The sequence below is a fragment of the Calidris pugnax genome, unplaced genomic scaffold, assembly GCF_001431845.1.
Source record: "Calidris pugnax isolate Ruff unplaced genomic scaffold, ASM143184v1 scaffold133, whole genome shotgun sequence".
Lineage (NCBI taxonomy): Eukaryota > Metazoa > Chordata > Aves > Charadriiformes > Scolopacidae > Calidris > Calidris pugnax.
Genome location: NW_015090977.1, coordinates 5,480,761 through 5,505,415, shown reverse-complemented (window position 1 = coordinate 5,505,415; position 24,655 = coordinate 5,480,761). Strand labels below are relative to the sequence as shown.

At 48.9% G+C, this 24,655-nt stretch overlaps 1 protein-coding gene across 1 annotated transcript in view; it reads left to right on the top strand.

The window, feature by feature from the left end:
- CAMKK1 (calcium/calmodulin-dependent protein kinase kinase 1, alpha) overlaps nt 1–17,685 on the top strand; it is an 82,550-nt gene extending 64,865 nt beyond the window's left edge. Inside the window, exons 12-16 of the mRNA XM_014953323.1 lie at nt 941–1,014; nt 5,087–5,174; nt 5,743–5,871; nt 6,886–6,989; nt 13,120–17,685. Coding sequence (XP_014808809.1) covers nt 941–1,014; nt 5,087–5,174; nt 5,743–5,871; nt 6,886–6,989; nt 13,120–13,192 — 468 coding nt within the window. The 3' untranslated portion in view covers nt 13,193–17,685. The remainder of the gene's footprint in view (nt 1–940; nt 1,015–5,086; nt 5,175–5,742; nt 5,872–6,885; nt 6,990–13,119) is intronic.
- The last annotated feature ends 6,970 nt before the right edge of the window (nt 17,686–24,655 follow it).

Genomic DNA, 24,655 nt, shown 5'->3' with positions numbered 1-24,655 from the left:
CTGTCATGACTCTTCTCTCTCCTGTCGCCAGAAACCCCTTGTCCCACCCATGCTCTCCCAGGGGAAGCAGTACAGCAGGTACATGTGGTCTGTGTGCAGGATGTTATCCTGAACCTCCTGTCTGAGCACAGACCACTGCAGATCTCACCCTGCAGGCATAAGGCATCCAGCTCAGGGGAAAGAGGTGGCTGGTGGAGGTGGCAGAACTATCTCTATTGCTGGTGTGATACTGCTGACCTAAGTCAGAATGGAAAATACTCTCTGACTTGTATCTATAGCGATGTCTCATTTGGGCCAAATCCTCAAGTGAAAGGGTGTAACCTCATGGTGATATTACTTCCCTCTGTGGCAGCACTGGAGGAAAGAAAAAGGGAATATAAAGACAAGCCTAAGGACACATTTGTCTGTTCCATGTGTCCCTCTACAGTTAATATTGTACAGTTTGTACCTATTTTATATTTCATTATTTAATCTGGCCAGACAGGCTGGGACAGGGCCCACCAGCAATCCATGACCCACTAAAACAAGTGTACCTGCTCCTTCAGTTTTGCTGCAGATGTTGACAGGGCCTGTGAATGTGCTGCTTTTGCATCCTCCACAGCATTCACCACCACTCAGTTACCACCTGTCACCTTGCCTGCCCTGCCACGTAGGAAGAGCCAGAATCTGGGTCTAAATGAATCCCGAATAAAAAGTTGTGCTGAAGAGAAGTATGTGTTGAATCTGTATATCTGGATCTACAATAGAAAAACAGGTATTTTAATAGTAATAGCCAGCTCCAAATGATGTTCGTCACACAGAGACCTCAAAGCAGTGATACAAGCCAGCCAGTATGAGGATCTCCATTTTTCAGAGAGAGTAAACTTTCTGTTACGTGAATGACAAACGCCTAAGCAGTGCCAAGATCTGACAACTGGAAAATCTTCTGTTTGTTTTACAGTGCCCTTTTATAGATGAATATATTCTGGGTCTTCATAACAGGATCAAGAACAAGCCTGTAGAGTTCCCAGAAGAGTAAGTAAACTTTACTCAACTACTGTAAAATAAAGTTCACTTTTCAAAGTTATTCACCGTGCAACATAAATGCTGGTAGGTCACCACGGAGGGACAGACAAGGGCAGGTGAGGCCCTTCTTTTGGGTTTTCTGCAAATGTTGTCCAAGCATTACAGCTGCCTCTGCTGCTTCTATGTCCGTGTTGTGGAGACAGGGGCTAAAGGAAAAAGCTCCTGAAATCTTTGGAAGTGGAGGGGTTTTGGGACGGGCCTAGCGAGTTCTGCCCCAGTTACTTGACCCTGGAGATGCTGGAAGCATGGTTTGGTTGGGGTTTTGTTTTTCTCCCATGTGGTAGCCACTGGAATAATTCAATGAATTTTCAAAAGCAGTGTGGTTTGTAGAGCTCAGTCTAAGTAAACACATGCCACTTCCATGGACTTATCTTGGAGCTGGGGAAGTCTCTCACCCAAGGAGGCTCGTCCTGTGATACACAACCACAGCCTGGTGCATCTCCCCTCTGTCTCCTTCAACACACTCCAGAAAAATGTGGCTTTTTCTTGTGTGTTGGCAGACTGGGACTACTTATGAAAAAACCAGAAATTAATTTCTCTGATATTGAGAAGCTGCCCTCCTCTTTGGTCAGTGAAGGAAACCCACGTTGGCCACAGTCAGAGCTGCCTGGTGGAGATGCTGGGCTGTGGTAGGTGGGATGGCCAGCTGTAGTCACAGTGTGTCCTCTAACCCACACCAGAGCACTCACTGCTGCAGGGGGACAAGGCAAGGCCACTCACGTGCCACCTGAGCAGTGGGAAGTTCAGTGTCAAAGCACTGAGTGATGAGTGCTGGTGGTCTGGTCAGGTGAGGCTGGCAGGAGATGATTACACTCAATGTGTCCTCGGTCTCTTCCACTGAGCCACCAGGCCTGTCCCTTCATGTACTGGCCACTCCTCAGCATTTCCTCTGTCTTCAGGCCTCTGGTGACTTTCTGGTGGTGATTAATTTGTTTCTCCTGGTTGTTACCAGATAAAGTAGCTGAAGTTGGACTCCTTATTTTCCTTCCAAAATCAGCACAGTAGTGAAGCAAAGAATTTTTAACCTTCTTGACCCAATTGCTCATTCTAATAAAAACGGAGAGATAAAATGACTTGATTTAAAACAAGCATGAAGACATTAAAACTCTAATGAAAGGCACATCTGATATTAGAGGGGAAGGGAGGGATGTTGTCAGGCAGCTGGTGATAGGCGCGTGTATCCACCATTTATACATGAATTATTATTGTTTTGGGGAGATGCTCACTGAATTTTTGGACACCTACAGCGAAGGGTTGAGCCTCTGCCTTGGCAGTCCCAGGCTTCCTCCTGAGTTTGCAGAAAGCAGTGGGTACTCAGGCTGTCCTATTTTAGACATCTGCATTAGACGAGATGACTCATGCCCCAAGCTCCATGGGCTGCATTAATTACCTCTCCATTGACTGTGAACCACAGCCACTGCAGATAGCTCAGATGGAGCCATTTCTGCTCAGGCTGGTGGAGCACCAAGGACTGTGTGGAGTGCACCTCCTAAGGACCAACAGCCACAAGGTCAGACCACCTGTTTGATGGCAACCAGGGGCCCCAGTCGTGGGTGTAGAGCAATTCTGCCAAGCCAGCCCCCTTACAGCCAACCAGGCCTTAGACATTAAGAGCAGGAAGGTTGATCATGCCACACGGCTGTTTTCCCACCAGTTGCTCTGTGGTCAGGGCAGGACTTTGTCTTGACAGCACTGCAGCAGGGGAAAAAAAAGAAAAATTGTTTATGTTTCTCTGGCAGCCTTCTCCCTGCTTGCTTGGGTCCTGGCAAAGTGCCCGTCCTCTCTCAGCCATCATATATTTGGGTTAGCAGTCAGCTTACCAGTGACTGTTCCCATCTGTCTCTGCAGTAAGTTATTAAGGTTTAATGGGCTAACTGGGTTGTGCTAAGAACCTGTTCTTCATTCAGACACTTCCTTCAGCGATAATTGGGCTGCATGATTTATTTGGATTTTTCGGTGACCTCTCCCAGTCTAAAAAAAGCTGTACCCCTCGTTAGGTTATTGGAGGAGCAGAGAGTTACTGGGTGTTGACGGCTGTCTCAACTACATCTATTTGCTAGATAAAGGCAGTTACAGAGACGAACATAAAGCTGGAATTCACTGGACTGGATCCACCCTGACCTCCCACAGAATTAGCACCTCGCTACAGTTAGGAATATTTTGGTTTCAATTTGTTTCACCATGGCTACAAAAGACACATTCCTCTTTGCAGACAGGCCATGGAAACTCACTGCCTGTTTCCTGACAACCTTTAAGACAGAGATGGAGCTGACTGTACCAGCGTTGTTGTCCCTTCCCTTCCCTTAGAGACACTGGGATAAATATTTATCGCTCTGGAGTTCTTACTCATGTCAATGAGTCCTTAGTTTGACACAAGGTAAAGGGGGACAGCTCACACCCTGGTGATCCTGGCATGACTAAAAAAGCAAGCTGGAGAAATTTCTGTCCAAACTTGTATTAAGAGAGACAGAAGCTCTGCATTGTCCCTCCTGGTGAAGAGCTGAAGCTCAGGACAATGTTCTCTGACCTGCGGGCACCCTGTAAAATGATCTATGGTGCTGGCAGCCCTCCCGAATGGGTGCTGAGCTCTGTGATGCTTGGCTTTTTCCTGAGAGCTGTTACAGGACTATCACTGTGAGAAATTCCAGATAGCACAGGCTTTTCAGATGAAAAATGCCATCGGGTACAATGTGCACCACGGCAGAAGAAGCAAAAATAGCTTTGCCTGGAGCTCGCCTCAAGAGCAACACCCTTCTTCCCATTCCCAACTGAATTGTCACCTGCGGTGCAACCTGGGAATTGGGAAGTCCCTGAGGGACTCATCCTGCAGCCCTTGTCCAGGCCACATTGCCTGTGTTCTGCAGACCCTTGATGAAGCTCTGAAAGTGTTCAGACTTATAAACTGAACCCACTTTCTGCCCCTTCCCACTGAATGAGCGGTGTTTCCTTGTGGTTGTTTAAGATCCCGTAACCAAGGTCCACATAAAGTGTTCATAAATTATTAAACAGCAGCTCTGTTTTCATCAGACTATAATATCCCTCACTGTGATGTGGTCATTTAGGTTTATGATAGTTTATTCCATCCTCTGCTTGCGGGGAGTGCAGAGGAGGAGGGCACCTGGTCTTCATCAGTGTTTTCTGTCTGAAATCCAGCCCTGCTGGGGAGTGACATTTTATGCTGCCAAATTCCATCTCTGTGGAGAAATGCAGCTCCTCAAAAGTCATTTGCGATACAGACTTTCAACTGCTTAATGCGATTCTGTCATACGCTGGCATTTTATTTCAGTAGCACTTTGATCATACAGATCAAGTGTATTTTAAAGACCTTGCCTGCACCATTAGCAACAGAAGTCATTGAAGCCTTTGATGTAGAGGGACAGACTGCAGGACCAAGAGCTCTGTGTGAATAGGGTGGTTTCTTGCTTCAGGCAGATGCATTTCTTTTAGTCATTCCTTCCTTTTATTACCCCAAAGCTGACCTACACAAGTAGAAAATACTGAGTTACCAAACTGGCTGCCATGAGTGTTCATGGAAGCAATTTAACACAACCTGTAAGTTTAGGTGGGAACCTGAATATCAAATGGGGACGTTTCATCCAGCGCGTGGTTGTTTATGCTGCAGGTTCTGCATATCAGGTTGTGCTCTTGTATCATAGAGCCCAGCTCCAGTTCTGTCCTCAATAATGCAGTGGTGTCCCAAAATCAGTCCTCTGAAAGTCCCCTATAACATGTTGGTTTTAAAAATGTCTTGCAATCCATTTGCCTGGTCCCTTGTGCTGCATTTTGCGAGCGTGGAGCGGTGTTAGTGGGCAGAGCAGGATAACCAAAGCCTGTAGCAGTGACCGCGATGCCTGAGAAGGAGCCAAGAGAACTAGATCTTCCTTTAACAAGCTGGGTTTGCAGAGAAAATATCTTCTCAGTGGAGCAGATTCTCTGCCAAGTAACCACAGTAAGGACTGTTCATGCCTTGAGCACTTACAATTGCCCTGTTAACTGTATACTTGCAATTTTCTTTACTCAGAGCACAGATAAGCGAAGAGCTGAAGGAACTCATCCTACGCATGCTCGATAAAAATCCAGAAACAAGGATAACAGTCCCTGAAATTAAGGTAAATTGGACATGGATATTATAGTCTTTTGTCTCAGATGACTTTGTTGTTCCTTTGGTACCCTCTAATGAGGCAGAGCTGCTCCCATTGTTTGTTTTGGGAGCTCTCTCTGGCATAACGCCTCGGAAAGGGAGAGTGCTCATTTTGCAGCGTCTAACAGCTCTGTCGCTGCTGCTTGCTCGGGGAATATTGACAAAAGCTTTCTTGTTTACTTATTTAAATTAAAATTACTCAAAAGCTGGCTGATCTTTGGCAAATCCCTGAGAGAATTGACATTTTCGTGGGGACTGGTAGCTGCAGAGCCTGTGCTGTCAGCATTGGACTTGTGTTACAGGGGCTAGAAGTATGTTCCTCCTCTGGTGCTTGTGTGGTCAACAGACTCAAGGCAGCACATCTGTTTCTGTCAGCATCTAATGCAGTCATTTCCAAGGGTTGAGGTGCATTGCTGGAAGTGGAAAATGGAGCAGTACCAACAGCTTACCCCCATAATCAGTCCTGTGCCCCATTTCTCTCTTATCGCTGACTGTAGGAGGGAGAGCTACAGCTGTCTGTGTTCCTCCCCACACAGGTGCATCCGTGGCTAACGAAGGATGGCGAGGAGCCCCTGCCACTGGAGGAAGAGCACTGTACTGTGGTGGAGGTGACAGAGGAGGAGGTGAAGAACTCTGTGAAGACTATTCCAAGTTTGCCAGCTGTGGTATGTATAAACCACAACCACATCCTCTGAATGGGTCAAGAGTGCGGTACTTTGCTGAAGCTTTCAGCTGGTGAAGGAAGTTTGGAGAAGGGTACACGTGTGCTCCTGGCATGAGAAAACTGGCCTTTCAACCCAGTGTGAAGTCTCTGTGTCTGACTACTGCAGGGTCTGGCAGTGTAAGTGGTCCTGTTCATATCTGGCTGGCTGCTCTCTTAAGAGCTGTAGGGTCACACATCAAGCACGTTGAGCTTAAAGTGTCTGGGACCAGACATCCCAGGACACCAGAAGCATCCCAAGGGTGTTTTGTTTCATTAATGTAGAGGTTGCAAGACCTCAGAATGAAGGCTCCAAACCTGGAGGTGACCTGGCCGGAGAAGCAAGGAGAAGACCAATGAAGTATATGGCTGGCACTTGCCTGCCAGCCCTGGGGGGCCAAAAGTTGGTGTTCAGGGCTCTCTCAGCAGTTTGTGTGTAGCCAAATGGAGGTCTGCTCTAGGCAGTTACTATGATGTAACTGTCTTTGGGGGTTCCTTGTACCAGGGAGAGGGATGCTGAGCACAATGAGGAACCATTTTTCAAAGCTCTTGTGGTGTGATGCTGTAGACGCTTGCCCCAACAGCCAGCTCAGGGAGTGAAAACCCTCCTTTCCCCTGACAGCAGAACCTTTGCCTTTGCACCCGTAGGAGCTGGTGGCACTCTCTGCACGGTGTCTGCCTGGGAGGATGGCCCAGGAGAGCTCTGGTGCCACTTTATCACTGCCTTGGACCACCATGAGTGGCAGGCAGTGCTCATCATGTCTTTGTGTGTATCCAGGGGTCTGAGCTCACTGCCCAAGGGAGTGGCGGTGTCACTGCCTGGAAGTCAGCTGTTCTGTGGGTTCCTTTAGTTCATGCTCTAGCTGTAATGCTGTTAAATGTCTGAATTATTAAAGAAGCTGTTGTTAGACTCCTTCAAACTAGCTTTAAGGAGTCAGTCATCCTGCTATTCTCACCAGTCTGTTTTTCTTCCTCAAAGATCCTAGTGAAGGCCATGCTAAGAAAACGCTCCTTTGGAAATCCATTTGAGGCTCAGACGAGGCGGGAGGAGAGGTCCATGTCTGCTCCAGGGAACTTGCTGATGTACGTATATACAGCCTTGCCTGGCTCTGTGAAACGTGCAGAGTAAAGGTATGTGGGGAGAATGAAGGAAGCAGTTTGCAAGTCTCTGTAGGATTTAAAGAAAAAAAAAACCTCCCTTCTAAATCAAACACTGAAGATAAAATCTACTTCAAGTCCTCTAGGATTAAAATACAATGCATTAAAGCAGCCTAAAAGCTCTTTTTATAGATGCAGTTCTCTCTGTAAGATGGGTTTGGCCTAAACACATGTAAGGTGCTAAACTTGGGTCTGGTTTTTAACCTGTTTGTTTATAATATGTTGTAATCAAAGATCCATTAGAGATTGGTGATCTAAAATAAGTTAGAGTCTAGTCTAGATATGTGTTGGAGGGTTTAATTCTTCTTTCCTTTTTATGGACAACAGAAAGGTGCCAGATGAGCAGTTTTGTATGTTTTATAAACTCAAAATCAGATGATGTGGTCTGGGGCCCAAGTCTGGGCAGAGACACCTTGGAGACAGATGGGCAGACAGTGGAGAACACTTTAACATTGCTTTTTCATTTAAGAAAACATGCAGTATTTTTCACACTGCCAGTTATGAAATAGTGGAACATATTGTAACAGGTTATTTTGGAGGCTGGATATAAATGGCTATATTGGCATTAAGAAAGGAATAGACAAATTAATGACGATTAGGTTCATCAGCAATTTTAAAACGCAGTGGTCTGGATGTACAGAGGTCGGGGAGGATTTCTCTGTCCTTTACTTGATTCTTACTCTTTCTCCCTCGTTTTTGTTACTGATCCCTTTCAGAGGCAGGATTCTGGGCCATCAGTCCAGTAGGTTACATCTGGACAATTAGCCTGACCTGGCACAATTATTTTCACATTCCTACCCCACAGGATCTGTATGGCTATGCTTCACAACAATGCTGTGTTGTCCCAAAATGATCCTTTTCCACCCCAAATCCCAGTACCATGCCTAGCAGACTCCTGAGGGTGTGCTAAGAGTCTCACTGCACTTCAAACTTTTAAAAATGCCATACCAGTTGAATATAATGGAAATGGCTTTAAATTTAAATAGATTTGTCGAAACTAATGCATTGATTTTAAGTGAACTGAGTGTAAATGGGAATGTTCATTGTTCAGTGAGTTATCTCTTGATTACAGTGCTATTTCCACAGGCACAAACAGAGCTAGACACGAAGCCCATCCAGTTCTTAATTCATAGCGGGTTGTTCGGCAGTAAAACCACCTTAATACACACATAAAATACAACATCAGTGCAAATATTATGAATAGCGCTGCGTTAGTTAAAATAAGTTTTGAGTGGGTCTGGATGACTATAAATTTCTAGGGCTTAGCAGGAACAGATAATATTGTTGTAGCATAAAGGCTCTGTGGATTTCCTGCCTGTCAGGCGTCGTTTCCACCCCAGTAGCTGGACGTGGCACCCCAGAAGTGGGACTTGCTAGAAGGGCAGTGTCAGCAGCCACTGCTGCTTTCTGGACGTGCCACTGTGTGGTTGCTCACAAGGAGCCATGGAAACATGAGCCACTTGCCAAGTTCCCAAGCTCTCCACCACAGAGCTTCTCCTCCCCAGTTACAGTGTATTTACAGAGAGGTGATATTGCTCTTGTAGTATTGCATCGCCTTCCAGTTACAGGTAGAAAATAACTTCTTGTGTTTCTATATAAGAAAAAAAAAAGCAATTAGAAAACTCCAGTGTTGCACTCTATTTATTTTAGCTGTATGTGAAATTGCCAGAGCTCCACTCGCTGCTGCTTCGAGCATCTTACATCTGTGCCCATACTGAGAATGTATTTTGCAGGAAATCCTCTGACAGCTGAGTCTTCCTGGTATTTGATGCCTAATTGATGATCCTTAAAATGGATCTGTCCTTTAAGAAAATAGGAAGAGAAGGGAGCCAGTTTAACAGCTCATTTTTTTTTGAGATTTGGGGAGGAGGAAAGTGTAAATCATGTAGTGTGTTCTGATTTGTTTGTGGTGGTTCTTTTTTTTTTACTTTCTCCCTGCAGTACCTGTACACAGTGTGCTGGGCTCTGTTCTTGGAAATGCTTCCTGCAGAAGTCTTTGTGATAGCAGGAGGTCTTTCATGTTTGCCGCAGCCTTTGTTCCTTTGGAGGACACCATCAAGACACCAGTGATTTGAAATAGTTCTTAAATTAGTACTTGGAGGAGAAAGGGCTTCTTTAGCACTTCTTAGACCTGGAAGTAGCAAATCATCTCCTGGGTTTATTTATTGCTTTGTTTAGTAGCATTGAAAAGTTAAAAAGGCGGCTGTTAAAATGGCAGGTACATTCACTAGATTGAAGGGAATTAAAATGAAGATAATATTTAGTAATTCTTGGTTTGCAGCAGCTGCCTCTCCTACAAGTAGCATCTCTGCACACCTAGAAGGGGTGTGAGTGCTGCTGGCTGTCATGTCACCCCATGAGCTGTGTGGTAGCCAGGGCCAAGCATCCAGGTGGCACCGGATCCTGCCCTTCTGTGCAGGATCTCCCAGAAGATGCAGGTGGCTGCAGAAACAACTGAGCATCTCTAATGTTGCAGAATAATTTTTAAACCTAGCTGTTTAGCGTTCACAGCTAAGTTCTGGGTTTGTTAGCAGTGTTTGCTACATTCCTTCTGCCTGCTCCAGGTTGCTCCTAATTGAGTCAGCACTGGCTTCACCACATTTTATTACTCTCATTTATTGCAACTACTACCTATCAAATTAATTGCTGTGTTTTGACAGACCCAATTTACTTTCCCATTATGGCTGCTATTACTATTGATGAAATGTGGTTGTCAGCTCCTGTACGGGGGATCAGTCTGTGTATAGAAAGCCTACCCTCCTTCCAGCCTTCCCAAAAAGAGAGCAAAAGAGCCGTCACTGCCCTTAGGGCCATACTGTCTGTGTAGGCTATGCATGAGAAAGCCAGGGAGGGAGAGGGAGGTAAAAAAGTGGCTGACCCAGGTCTCCAAGCAGAAGGAGCTTCTCCCAAAGCAGCAGAGAGGTACTTGCCTCTGGGGACTTTGTGCTGAGAGAGTCCCAGGGGCATGGTGCTATAGGGCTGCTCAAAAACAGGCTGCAGAGATCCCCCTGGGGCAGCTGGGTTTACAGCACCATCTGTGACAAGGGAACAGCTGCAGGTTGGGTTTAAATTTGCCAGTTGTTTCCTCTAAAGATGCTCCCTTGGTCTCTGCTAGTGCTTGGTGCCTGTATTTCCAGTCCCAGGAAGATTTTTTTGATAGGACCACGTAGATGCTGTCAGAACACAGTCCAAAAAATCATATCAATTTTCACTGCAAAGAGAGAACTGTGTGTCTCCTGGGATGAATCATGCCTCATGGTGCGAGTAGGTATCTTTATAGTCTAAGGACCAAGGCACTGACTGTGGCACAGGATTTTCCCTGGCAAAGACCCACCTTCAGCTGAGCCCTCCGATGGGTGGCCCCGTGCTCGTGTGGCTCTGCCTGTGCTGAGCACAGCTGCTGCACATCCCATGGCACGTGGTGGTGATGCCATAACTGTGATAGGACACAAAACCCCCAGAGGTGCCAAATGGCAAGGCCCAGGAAGCTGGACAAGGCCTGGAAGCTGGAGTTTTCAGCAGGAGTAGGGGCTGGAGTGGGTTTGTACCAGTGCTACCAGTGCCTGTCTTCATCTGTCCTTCAAGCTGCAACTAAATGTGACTACTGCTCCTTCCTCCATTTCACTCTGCTTGTTAGGTACAGAAATGCAAACTCCTTTGCCTGCTGCCATCATCTTCATGATCACTTTCTTCCTTTGTCTCATTGTTTTGCTCTCAGGGACAGGCTCTTAAACACATCTGTATATTTGCATCCGTCTTTAAGGTAATTCGGTGTTTGTGTTTCCCCTGGGTGCTGTAGAAATGTGTGTCCTCTCCTCAGCCTGTGTGATTTGTGTGGTAGTGAGAGCATTTAGCTCCATCCTTCCTTCCTGTAGGAGCAATTTTACTGCAGTAATTCTATGTGTGTGGCACTAATGTTTCTATATACTTTTTAAATTATTATTATTATTTGTGGTTCTTTGGTATTTCAGCCTTTTTTTTTTTTTGTAGGGAGAGGCTGAAAAAAAACAGTTGGGTTTTAGCAAGAATTGCTGCTCAGCCCCATGTTTGCAGAGGAAGAACCACAGAATTTGGGAAAGGCTGAGGCTGAACTTTGTCATTTGGGCTCAGGTTTAATATTTAGTGGTTATGCAAAAGAAATAGAGCTGGAGCCTTCTCTGCTGTGGCTGCCCCACCACTCCCACAGTGAATATCCTCCTTTCCCCAGTGAGAAAGGACTTGCAGAGATCCTCCAAAAATAGTTAGGAGAAGGCAGTTGGAGGAGGATGGGGACAGACGTGGTGCTGTTGGAGACAGCTGGTGCCACTGCCTGCCACTACTTTTTTTTTCATAGAGAACTCCTCATGAGGAATGGCCCTTTTTCTTTCAGGATGTATGTCAGGAGGGACTGCACAGCCTGCACGTGGCTGGTTTCCCTGTGTCCTAGGCAGAGAGGAAGGGGACATCACCAGCCTAGACGAGGGCAGATTATTGGTATTAAATGGGAACTCGGTGGATGAATTCAGACCAGGAGTGTGTGTGTGTATATGATGTAATTCAGCTCTTTGTAGGTTGTCCCACTCCATCCCTGTCCTGTGCTGCCTGTGATGGGAAGTGCTGTGAGGCTCGTTCCTTGCTGGGCATGAAACATGGTGTAAATACCCAGTGTGATCTTCCTGCAGCCACCGTGGTTAACAGCAACGTGGTCTCTTGGATAATTGCGTGGGTCAGGCTTCACTCCCCTGGGGCTTAAACAAATGTAGCAGGAACAATCTTATTTCTTAAAAAGAGTTAGTTAATGGAGATTCACGTTCAGCCTCAGGCCTCACAGCACGAGCCCTGGCTCCCTTGCAGACTGCAGAGTGCTGATGCCTTGATCTCAGCTGCCGTGCATGTAACTCGAATTTAGTTGATATTCACCACCCTGCACGACTGGCAGGTCAATCTGATTTGTGTTGCACCTCTCCCATGTTGTCACAAGGCATTTGGAGAGGCAGAGGATGCTCGGGGAGCTCTGAACACACCCTGGGCACAGGGCAGGCTCACCAGGACTCGCCAGGCAGCTGCAGGCAGGGAGCTGTGCTGTGCTGAGAAAGGAGCCTCTGCTCCTTCACAGGGTGATAAATCGTTTAAAGAGGGTGATGACAGGAACCAAAGACGGGGCTGTTCCTCAAGTTGCCTCCCTAAGGAAATGGTCCATGCTCCAGGTTCAAGGTCAGGTTTATTGCCAGGCTTTGCTGGAGCAGATGGGGAAGGGAACATGATTTTGATCTTTTCTGGTTTCTTTGAAAATTGGCACAGCCCTATGTGTACTTCCAGTGTCTTTCCAAGACCCCCAAACCCACACTGCCTCCCCAGTGGCAGAGGTAGGTGTCCTGTCCCACTTCTGTCCCATCCCACCACAGCAAAGCTCAAGCCTTCTACGTAGGAGGACACTGAAAACTAAGAGCAGGGGGGCAGGCTTGAAGCTATCGTGGTGTACATACAATGCAAGAAAGTTACCTTGGCCATGTTTTAGGGACTGCTGCTCTCACGTGCTGAGCAATTTTGGGGACTGGACTCACAGAAACTGAAATCAAAAAGCTGTTGAGCTAGGGCAAACTAGGTTCTGGTAGAAGAGTTCAGTTTTTATTGTCTTTTAGAGCAGAGCTCTGGAGATGCAGTTATGGTACGAAGCTATCACTCTGATCTTTTAAAAAAAAAATTAAAGAAAAGGAAACCAGAACTCCCAAAATACAAACCAGATAATTTGGAAGCATTGCTGATAGTCTGCAAGACTTTCTCCAAGAACCAGATAACTCTGTGACGCTGCAGCCAGGAGAAGGGCCCTCAGGAAGTGCAAAGCTCATCCACGGGGTGTGGAGACCAAGCAAGTGTGTAGGCACAAGCTGCACAGCATGGCAGCACATCGAGCTGGGCTGTTTATGTGGGTCCAGCACAACAGGCTGGTTCTCTGCTATTCCCTCTTAGTACTGAAGTTGTTGACCTGAGTTGCCTGTTGGAAAAAACACCGCCTGCTTTCTGTCTTGTATTGCTATGTGCCTATAATCTCTTTATTTCCTTGCCATTCCCGTAGAAAACAAGGGAGCAGAGAAGGAGGCAGGGACCCGGAGCTGCCCGACGTGTGTGAAGATGAAGCTACATCCTGAAGCTGCCTGGCTGTCGCAGGCTGGTCGCTCACGTGCTGCTGCTGTTGTACCCATCGTGGTGTTGTCTAGCACACATCTGCCCTCATCGCCAAGTCCGGGGCCTGCAAATTTAAAAAATACAAAAACCAACGACAAAACCCCCAAAACAGACCAACCCAGACAATGAGAAAGGAGGAACAGAGCAGCAACAAGGAGAAGAGCGAGTCCTCGGGCAGCGTGGCTGGCAGAGGGCTGGCTCAGCCTCGTGAGGCTGCGTTCCTCGCGCGAGGTGTCTGCGCTCCTCCGTGTGTGCCTTGCTCTCCACTTGTGCTTCACGTGTGGGCTTCGTAGTTGGGTGTCTTGGCCGATGAATGTGGGTTTTATTTGTAACGCAGCAAACCAAACGTTGTCTCGTGGGTTCGTTCACCCCAGAGACTTTTTCCTTTTTTTCCATTCTCTATTTCAAGCATTGGGGAGGGAAGAAAAATTACATCAGAGACAGGTCTTATGTTTTATTTAATGCACAGGTAAAGCACTTCTGTATACCAGGACACATCCTGTTCCTGTTGGAGCTGGCAGAAAAATTCCTGTGGATATCAGTTAAATGAGGATGGGGTCTTCCTTTTGGAGTGAGCACTGTCACTCTATGCCTTTCTTTCCTTTTCCCTGCTGTTCTTATCCCTCAGTTTTGCACAGTGTAAATCCTGCCGGCACCGATGGCTTCAGTCGGGGCAGTCTTGTGAAACAGAAAAACCACATGATATTCTCTGTAATGTGTGATGAGCTTCTGAAGGTGGTGGAGATCTGGAGCACTGGGATACGCTGTTACATGGAAAGGCTTTAATGCACCAAGTGTGCTCTCCCTGGAGAGCTGGGATTGCACCCGGTCCCGTGTGCAGGGACCTGCTTCTCAAAGGGGAAAAGTGGTGGGTTTATTTTATTTAAGGGCGACTTGCTTTCCCTCACTCATTTCTTAGCTCTTTGAAAATTATGTACCTGATGCTTTTAAACTTTAATATCCTGATAAATGACCCAAACTTGGGAGAGCTCCTCAAGATGGAAGATGTTGGTGGAGGGTTTCTAGACTAAGGAAGGCTACAGAACACAAATGAGATCGAAACTTGATCTTTTGGTTTTTTAAGGCTTTAATTTTTAATTTTACTTTAAGACTGTAATTTTTATGCACCTGCTGATGCTGCTATTTTATCCATAGATTGCTTCTAAACTTGGGATTAGAAGCTTCATCTCTACAGTCTGACAACAGAAGAGAGATTGCACTTAAAAGGGCAAATGCAGCTATTTCAGTAGCTGGTGACTGTACGGACTGTGTTTAATCAGGAATTTCACTCTTGCACTGGGAGAGTAAAAACCAGTGACATCAATCCATCAAAATACAAGTCAATATTTTCCCTTGAGCTTTATGGAGTCTGAACATGCCTCTGGGAAGCCAATAGGATTGGATTTTTATTTTATAGTACTTAAATAAAGGGCACAATTAAATTTGGTTCCTACATAATCATCTTACTGTCTTTTTTTAGGTTAATCCTGAGGGTTTTGTACTTTGTCCCCTAATTTTGTGTATGAGGATTGTTGGTAGCGACTGGTGTACTGGTGTTCCCATTCTGTTTACTGCAGTCTAGTTTGGTGATTCCCAACGTTTTCCTAACTGGGCTTTGCTGCTGGTGCCTTCTGCTCCCCGTCCCCATCCTGTGTTTCCCCTCACTGGTCTTCAACCACCTTGGTGGGATGTCCAGAAGCAGTCACCAGCCTGGGCTCTCCCCCATGTCTTGCCTGTAAATATTGGCAAATCGGGACATAGCATTGCAGCTAATGTGTCTTATTAAGATGACCTTTAATTTTTAAAGCAGGCAAAGGGATTATCTCCTGCAAAGGTTACTGCTCTGGGCCTCTGCTCTGCATCGCTCACATCCAGATGGTACATCCTGCCCACGTTTGTGTGTCTGCCTCCATCACCTGTGCTCAGCATCCTCCCAGGGCTTGTGGTTCTGCTTTGGCTGCCCACCACGATGCATCCCATGGGTTGGTGAGCTCCAGCATGTGCTCGAACCCTGCTGCCTTGTAATGAAGACTTAACCACCTGGTGAAAGGGAGTGAAAATGGAGATGGGGTCTTGGTGAGGATGAGAGCATAAGAGGTTCTGCAAAGCAGGAGGAGGGACTGGCCAGGAGGAAGCGCTGCCTGCGGAGCAGATGGTCTCTGGATGCAAACAGGTCTGTGCTGGGGATGAAGTGTTGAGGTGCCACCATGTCCTGCTGCACACCAGGGGCTGAGCTGGGCAGCCCCAGGGAAATGGTGGGGCCAAACTCTCCTCCCGTTTGCAGAAAAATGGTGGAAAAATGTCTCTCCAACTGATGTCCCCAGGGCTGGCCATGGTGGAGCTCTGCTGCAGCAGGGCTGGGCTGCCAGCAGTGGGGAGGACAGCTGTGATGCCAGGTGAGCCCCTGGACTGCACAGAGGGATGGTCTTGGGAAAAGGACATGTCTTGGGAAGTCACTTTACCCCTGGGGAAAAAAGGGAGTACCACTAATCCTGATGCCCGTGGCTCTCCTGAGCTCTAAGCAGTACTTGGGTGGTGCTCAAAGAGCTCTAAGGCTGCAAACGTGGGGTTAGTTACTGTGTATTTAATATGTGATAAGAATAATTTTGGGATGGAGAGATGCTTTACCAGTTGTTGGGGTTATTCTAGTAATGCCCAAGGGGGTAGGAGCTATCGGGGCAAGGTTGCAGGAAAGCTGTTCTCAGCATCAATTAATGTGACCAAACAAATGATCAATTACAAATTAGCTCTATGTCATGTTCCTTTAGCGATAGCTGGAGCATGGCTTCAGTTCTGGAGGGGAATGGGGGAAGTGGCTGCTTTTTATAGTTATCTCAAAATCTACTTTGAAAAAAATTGCCCTTTCTGCTGAAAAAAATACTTCTGGAGCTGTTTCCACAGGTCCAGGGAGCAACCAGAGTTGTACAGCTGAGCTTTGGTCATACCTTGTCTCTCCAATAAATCTCCCAGCCTTGTGGGTCCCTCCTTTATGCCACCAGAACCCATCTGTATTGTCTTGCAGACAGCAGCCTGGAAACGTGCATGAAATGGAATGGAAAAGGTGCGCTAGCATTGAGAAAACCACTGGGATGTGTTCAGAGGCTTGGCAGGACTTCTTCAAAAATGCACTCTACTGTTGCCAGACTTGCAGGGGGAAGCTGGTGGGGAGCAATCTTATGTTCCTCCAGCCCAGCTCTGAAGCCATCAGCAGCACTGTGCCAGGGGCTGGAGGAGGTTTTTCCTCCATTTTTGTGTTGTGTGGTTGGGAGAGCTCATTTGCACTCTGTGGCTCAGTGCTTTTCCTCTTGTATCTTGCCCAAGAAAGCCAGGAGCTTCATCCCACCAGCCATGGGTGCCACCTCTCTCTAAGGGTCCCGTCTGCCCTCGCTGGTGCTGAGCCCCTCATCCCCCCCCGAGCTGCAGTGAGTGACATCCCGTAGCTGGTGCTTTGGGCTTCCTTAAGGGAAGAGCACAGAGAGAGGTGTGAGGAGCTGTACCACCATTGCAGGTTGTTCTTTGATGGTGCAGTCCATGCAAGAGGTTCAAAGCCAGCGCAGTGGGGATTGTTGTCTCTGGGCAGCCTGGCTCTGCCAGTTAAACAGCTCATTTACGGGCTTGGACACCTTCACTGGTGATTTCCAAGCACAGAGCCCACATCTTCAGTGGTTTGCTACCTGCTCAGTGTTGGTGTTCTGCTACAATAAAAGAAGGTCCTTCTTGGGGACGGGTGATCTCACCTCTGTGTGGGATGGCGGTGGCGGGAAGGGCTCCTTTCTGCCAGAGGGAAGAAGCAGATAGTGAGGGTTTTGTCTATCTGGAACTTTGGGTACCAAACTTCTCCACTCCACCAGGGCAGGTTTACGGAGGTGTTTGCTGGGCAAAGCAGGGAAAGGGATTTCTTTTCTGGCCCAGAGCCTCCTGCAACAGCCTGTGCTCTGATGGGTCCCTCCCAACCTGAGTTAACCTGGATTATCCCGTGACCCTGTTGCAGACCCCTGGGGAAGGAGAGGAGCTCCAGAGCTGGTTGCTGCCTTGCACCTTCCCTTCCCTGCAGGAAAGCTGTGTCTGCTCAGCGTTGCTGCTGGTGATGCCCAGGCCCTCAGTCAGTAACCACAAGCCATCAAGTCCAAGCGTTCCAAAAAAAAAAAAAATTAGTGTAAATTCAAGACAAAATAAATCGCAACTTCTGGGGATATAATTTGGATCCTCTGTGCCGTAATTTTGCTGCTGTTTCTGATTTATAGGCCTGTTCTGTTATTATTTAAGTCTCTTGTTATACTTGATGTTAAATATGTGTACTCTGCTATAACTCAAGCATGATGTATATGCACTCAGTACCGTAATGGCGCGTGGCCGTTACCCTGTAAATATGTACCATGAATAGAGATGCTATTTTTTGCATGCTTTTGTACTCTAGAACTGAAGAGAAAAATGACAATAAAGTCTACAGAAATGAGACGTGGCCTAAGTGGGGTTCCTGACGTGGTGCTTCCTGCCATCTCTGGTGGGCTCTGCTGGTCCAGCCCTCGCTGTGCTTTTCCTGCAGCAACGAGGGGCTTCCACTGCTCCCCTCATCCCTGCCCCTTCCCTGCTGGGCTTTCCCCTGGTTGGAGAGGTTCAGGGACCCGTCGTGCGTTGGTACCGCACCCCCAGCCCTTACAGCACCTGGCTGGAATGTGATCTGTGATGGTTTCTTGCCTTAATTGCATTTGCTTCTGAAGAAATGTGCAATTTGCTTTGGAAAGGAAGGGTTGGGCTGGAGCAAACGTCTGTGGAATCCACAGCAAACCCCGAGCTCCTCGGGTGCTGCTGGGCAGGACTGGGTGGCTGGTCCCACGGTGCTCCGAGGACCTTCCTGCAGGTGAGGCACAGGGAGGCACTGCTCTCTCCTTGTTCTTATAATACCAAAAAATGGGGGGGGGGGGGGGGGGGGGGGGGAGGGGGGTGGTGGGAAACGTAGAGCGTTTCTCTAGCAGCCTTTGAAACAAAGTGAGTCCTTAAGGTGACAGCGCACAAGTTTCTCACTTCTGAGAGTCACAAGCCCCACAGAGCAGGGGCCAGACCCACAGAGCATGGCACAGCGTTACTGTCCCACAGCCGTGGGTTCTGCACCCCCTTCCCCGCTGCCGGTGGGTCCTGGCAGCCCGGGCAGTGGGAATCCCAAAGATCCTGTCAATTTGTGAGCCTCGCCTGGCTCAGCTGGCCTTGGCTATTTGGAATGAAGGGGAGAAGTTCCATCTGATTACAGGTTTTCTATTTCAGCCCTTGGTATTACTTTAAGCAGATTTAAAATAACACTGTTAAACTTCCCCCCTGCCCCAGCTTTGTAGTTACATACACGGGGGGGGGGGGGGGGGGGGGAAGGTGATGTCTCATCACCTGTCATTGATGTTCTGCCCAATAATCTTTAATGCTAAACACAACTGTTAATTCAGGGGTGTGGAAATTGCTCACACCCTCCCAGTCTGAATGGACCCGAGGCACAGGGTACGTGCCCTCAACTGGCTCCGGGGTCCCCTCTGTCACTAAGGTGCCCTGGGCTTGCTTTGTTCTCCTGACACCTTTGCAGCCTGAGAACCCCGATGACGTGCCCGGGGGGAGCTGAGTCCCCCAGACACTGGTGTCCCCTCCAACAGCTCGTCCCTCGGGGGGCACAGGGCAGGTTCCCTTCGGTTAAACTGGGCACAGCTTCTCATTCCCACCAGTGGATTTGTTTGGCTTCGTGGTCAGGGGATGGAAACGGGGAGAACAAAACCTTTCCAGCCAGGGATGGTCTCCCACGTGGGGCCAGGTCCTCAGCAGCGCCCAGACAGCAGGAGGACATGGAAAAAGGAGAAAGTTGTCTGTATTGTGTCCTCAAGCGTGTTTTTCCAGCGGAGCAGGGTTATTTGCTGTTGTGTTGTCAGGAGGGGATGCGCTGGGGGGGGGGATGCTCAGTTTTGCCAGACGACCCACGTTGTTTCTAGCTGGGCTTTGCCATTTTATCTGCCTTGGCAAACTCTCCAAGTGCAGGCATAGCTTGGGAAATCCTTGACCTCCCTTTCCTGTCTCCCTGAAGAAAGCAGGAGCTCCCTTCATGCCCTGAGCCAGTTGATGTCTGTTGGGAATCTCATCCCAGCACAGAAACATCCTGGTCAGAGCCCACCCTTGTCTCTCCCCCTGCAGCCGGGGAGGTAACGAGGCACCTCCGTGCTCTGCATCGGGATGTTACGGCTTCATTTTCCCCTCCTGCCTGCAGCGACAGCCCGCGCACCGAGATGGGGACGGGTGTTTCCCAGCAAACCACCCGGAGACAAAAACCTGCTATTTATTTTGGAAACGTTGAGCAAAAAGGCACTTTGTGGCCCCGTTATGTGGGAGGAAGGATCTCGCGATTACCATCTTCTAGGTGCAGCCCCGTTTAAAACACAGATTGCCTGACTTCTATAAGCCCTGCAGCTTTATTTCTACCCCTAACAAGTGCAGGGTTTGCATTTTTGTGAAGGGAATGACCATCTCTAGGGGTGGTGATGAGGACAGATAGCTGTGGCTCTCCCAAAATGAGGGCAGAAATGCCAGGGCTTGGCAGGTGTGAGGGGCATGGGCTGCCTCGGTGTGGGGAAAGTGGGGATGAGCTCCATCCCCACATCCCCACCTCCTGCAGGTCTAGGCAGCTGCTGAAAATAACTTTAAACTTTTTTTTTTCCTCCTTTTTTTTTTTTTTCCCCTTTTTTTTTCCTTCTTTTTTTTTTTTTTTTCCTAGTTGGATTTCTTGTTTCTCACATTTCTGGCACCAGCACCAATGCCTGAAGCACCAAGACCCCCCCCTTGGGGCTGGGTCGCTGAGCGCTGGGTGATGGTGAGCAGGTACAGACGGTGCCCCTTTGCTTTGTGCCCCGGGAGCAGCGCTTGGTGCGATAAGCTCAGAAAAACATGCCCAGATGTGCCCCAGCACCATAGCAACGGGGCTGGACCCGCTGCCACCAGGAAGGAAAGGAAGGAAAACCGCTCGGTGAGAGGGACCGGTGGGGTCCCTGGGGTGTGAACGGGGACATCGAGGACTCCTTAATGCACAAATGCTTATCCTGGTTTAATGCCATCGCCCGCTCCCACCCTGGGTGGATTAAGACCCCAGTGTTTTGTCAGAGAGTAAATAAAATATTGAGGTCATATAATTTCCTGTTCCCCAGGAATGCGGTGTCCTGGTCCCACCTCGGTGGGTCACGTCGCTGCCACCACCCCACATCCAGCCCCAAGCTGTGGTCGGTGACGTGTCCCAGCCAGAAAATGTCCCCAGGGTTTATGGTCATTTCAGGCTCTCGGTGGGGACTCCATTTGTGTTTGGATCCAGCCGGGTAAATGGTTTGAAAGGTGCTCCCCCCCTTCATTTTCTTCTAAATGGGCTGCGTTTCAAAATGGATTTCTTCAGCAGTAAATTATAATTTAGTGCTTATTATAATATTCATTAAGAGCTGACTTCTGCTGTAGCGTTGCACCAAATACTAATTATTAGAAATTAAGGTGACAGGAGGGAATAATATTCTGAATTGCCTAAGTGGGAGTAATAACAGCTCGGGAGGGATAAGTGAGGCAAAGCAGCGGGAGAATTTCCTTTCTGCAGGGAAATGAGAGGTGATAAAATCCCCAGAAGCCACGTAAGGAGGCACGGCTGCCCGGGCAGAGGGTGTGCAGGGAGGTGACGGGCTGGGGAGCTGCTGGGGGACGGGGGACAAAAATAATCAGAGCAGCTGGTGGGTGTGAGAACCGGGGTGGGGAGGGGTGGGAGGGATATTAGGAAAAATTTATTTATCAAAAGGGTTATCAAACACCGGAACAGGCTGCCCAGGGAGTCACCAACCCTGGAGGGATTTAAAATCCCAGCAGACGTGGTGCTGGGGGATGTGGGTCAGTGGTGGTTTTGGCAGGGCTGGGTTAATGGTTGGACTCGATGATCTTGGGGGTCCCTTCCAACCCCGTCAATTCTATGGCTCTAAGCAGACGAGTCCCAGAAGTGGGATCATCTGGTCCAAAGCATCCAGTTTTGGGGCATCACTGCCTGGCAGGATCCGTGCAGGGGAATGAGCTCCAAAGGCTCAGTCTTGTCTCAATGTTATTTCTCTAGTTCATTTGCTTAGTTTATTGTTGGGGTTTTTTTTGTTTGGTTTCTTTTTTTCCTCTTCAGGCTGAAATTAACTTTCCTAGGAGGATCTCCAACAAAAGATGGAAAGATGTTTCTGCTGGGTCTGATATTAGATGCTGGAGTGTGTCCTCAGGAGCTGCAGGCTGGGGTGCTGGTAAGCAGCTGCTGCCCGGACTTTGGGCTACAAATGGGTGGGGGTTTTAAAGCAAAAGCCTGAGTCTTTAGTTCCAGCCAAGGTGGAGCCAAACCAACCTCTGAATCACATTTTTGTCATTCCAAGTGTGGCCCCGGGGCTGTGGCTGCCACTGAAAAATACCTGCAGCGTTGGTGGGATGGATGGGGGGGCAGGATGGACTGGGAAGCAGCTGAAGCCCTGCTGGGCTGTGCGAGGGACGTGGCTTTTCCTGTCCCCAGCAGAGGGGCAGTGACCAGCCCTCAGACGACACAGACCCAGCCAGGAGTGTCCTCTTTATAAACATCACCTTTCATCATTATCTGTGCTGCTCCCCGGCCGTCTCCAAGGCTTCCCTCCAGCAGAGGCTGTTTAATTCCCCTCCCTTTTTCCTTTGGTTTAACTTGGGGGGGACAAAAAATGATCTTACACGTGAAAGCGATCCCTTTGCTGCCAAACATTTCAAGGATTTTTTTTTTCTTTTCTTCTCCTTGAGTAGGAAAAAGCTGTTTACCATGTTCTTTTTTAAAGCAATTGCCGAGGAGGTCCAGCAAACACAGCCAGGAGCTGCCAGCGCCAAGCCCTGATGAGTTTCTTCGCTTGAGTAAATCAATGTTTTGCCACTAATGGGGTCTGAATGCCCATTTTCTGCGCCCCATTTATTTTAATGCCATGGCTGGGGTGCAGAGGCGGGGGCTGCACCAGGGCAGCTCTCCATAAATCCCTGAGAGGTGCTTTCACACTTCTCTGATTTTACGGGGTGTGATATGCAAAGCCATTAAGGGACACCAGCCGGGACAAATCACATCACCTGTGGGGCCTCCATCCATCCCTCCCTCTATCCCCCCCTCTATTTCCCCCCTGCATCCCTCCCTCCATCCCTCCCTACATCCCCCCTGCCCACCAAGCTCTAATTTTTTTTGGCAGAGGAGGATTCTCAGGGCTGTTTTGGGGTGGGGGGATGCTCTTGCTTAGTCTGGGCCACCCGAAATCCCTGGGAAAGATAATTTTTTGCATAACAGGGTGGGGTTTTTTTCATTCTTACAACAGGATGGTGTGGCATGAGCATCTCCTCCCTGCCCTGCTGGTCCCCTCAGCCCTGCTGTGGATGGGGACAGGGATGGGGACAGCAGCCCCCGGCCACTGTGGGATTGGCAGCGAGGGAGGGAGCTGAACCCGTCGCCAGCTTGAGGTGAAGCAATTAAAGCTGTGGCTGCCACCGGCGTTTCCTGCCTGTAATTAAAGCTTTTAATGAGGAGGCATATGGTAACCCTCCGGCCCAAGGCTGGCGTTTTGCCAGGCGGGGGTTTATTAACGGCTGCTAATTACACCGTCATCAGCGTATGTACGTCTTGAGGAGGGCTCCAGCGCCTGGCCCCGAGCGCTCAAATTGACTGAAAACGCTGCCAAAAAAATAATAATAATAAAAAAAGCTTCATTTTATTTGTCTATTTTTTTCCCCCTCCCATTGGGAGCTGAACCCCTGTGCGTTCACAGGGCACTCTGGGGACACCACCACCCACCCTGGGACACGGTGCTGGCTCCTTCCCCGCACCCGACCCCCTTCTCCGTGTGCGGGGGCTCCAAATCCGGTGGCACATCCTCCCCGCAGCCGCCGAGGGCTTTTTATTCCCTGGGGTGAGTTTTGCTGAAAACCTGATGTTCCTGGTATCGCCAGCGGGACTTGAGGTGTCCATCCCGACTTGAGGTGTCCATCCCGACTTGAGGTGTCCATCCCGACGGCGTATCCGGCTGCTGGGACGTTGAGCCTCGAGGCTCCCGTGTGTCTCCGGAGCAGGAAGTGTTATCCCGGTAAGAAAAGTGGTGGCTTCACTCCCCTTTGACCTCAGCTCTGCTGTGGGGTGTTTGTTGGACCAAGCACACTTCAGCAAGGCTGTTTTCCCCCCCAAAAAAAGGCTTTTGGCAACATTTTGTACCAGCTGGTTATATTTGGGGTCTTATGAAGTATCTCATTGAACGCTGGAAGAGGCTGCCCAGGAAGGTGGTAGAGTCTCCTTCTCTGGAGACATTCCAAACCCACCTGGAGACCTTCCTGTGCGACCTGCTCTGGGTGGCCCTGCTCTGGCAGGGGGTTGGACTGGGTGATCTCCAGAGGTCCCTTCTAACCCCATGTGATTCTGTGATTCCCAGCCTGGAGGTCAAAGGCATCGCCCGCACCATTCTCCGGGGCACCAGGAAATAAGTTCTTTTAAAATATTTGTTTGGGGTGACGTGCTCTGACAAGCTCTGGGTGGTCCTGCTTTGGCAGGGCAGTTGGACTAGATGATCTCTATGGTCCCTTCCAACTCTAAAATTCAGTGAAATTCAGTGACTCAAACGGTGGGTGCGCATGTGGCGGGACGTCATTTTGGGGAGCAGGAGGGCACGAGGCCAGTGTGGGGGTGGCCCTGCCGAGCCCAGTGTTCCCTAGTACCTGTTGGGTACCCACACCCCCGGGACTGGGTGCTAAAAGTCACTTATTTTACTTATTTATTTACTTATAGAGATATTTACCTGTTTGCTGTTACAGGGGACTTTGCCATGGCTACGTGTTGTGATTTATGTATCGCTGTGTTGTGCTGCTAAAGTGAATCCCAGTACAACCATCACTCCCAGTACCGGCGGGGGAGCACTGGAGAGGACCTTGGACCTGCCCAAGAGGGAGAGGAGAAAGCGCAGGTGTGAGGGAAAACAAGAGTAAGTTCTCTTTAGAGGAAAATAAAGCATTAGGGTGTGTAAACTCGGTACATCCCGATCTGGGTTTGGGCAGAGACACGTGAGGTTTCTCACAGGGTGTAATTTCTGAAGAAAAGCGTCCCCTTCTCATGAAGAATCAAACTGATTTATCTGAGGAGACATTTCGTGCAGGGGAGGGGGAAAACCAACCCAGCCCCTTCCTCCGGCCGAGCCCTGGCCGGTCTCCTGGTGCCCTCTGCCGCCGGTGGCCCCGGGACGGCGGCACAGCCCGGCTGCGGTGGCACCCTGGGGTCTTGGGGGGGTGACATGGGGGGGCTCCTGCCCTGGGCTCCCTGATGAGGCTCCAGGGTTTCGCTTCATTAGTGCTAATTGCTAATTTAGTTCCTTACCGTCGCGTTGGCATCAGGCCACGTGAGTGGGTGTCACCCCCCCCCCCCC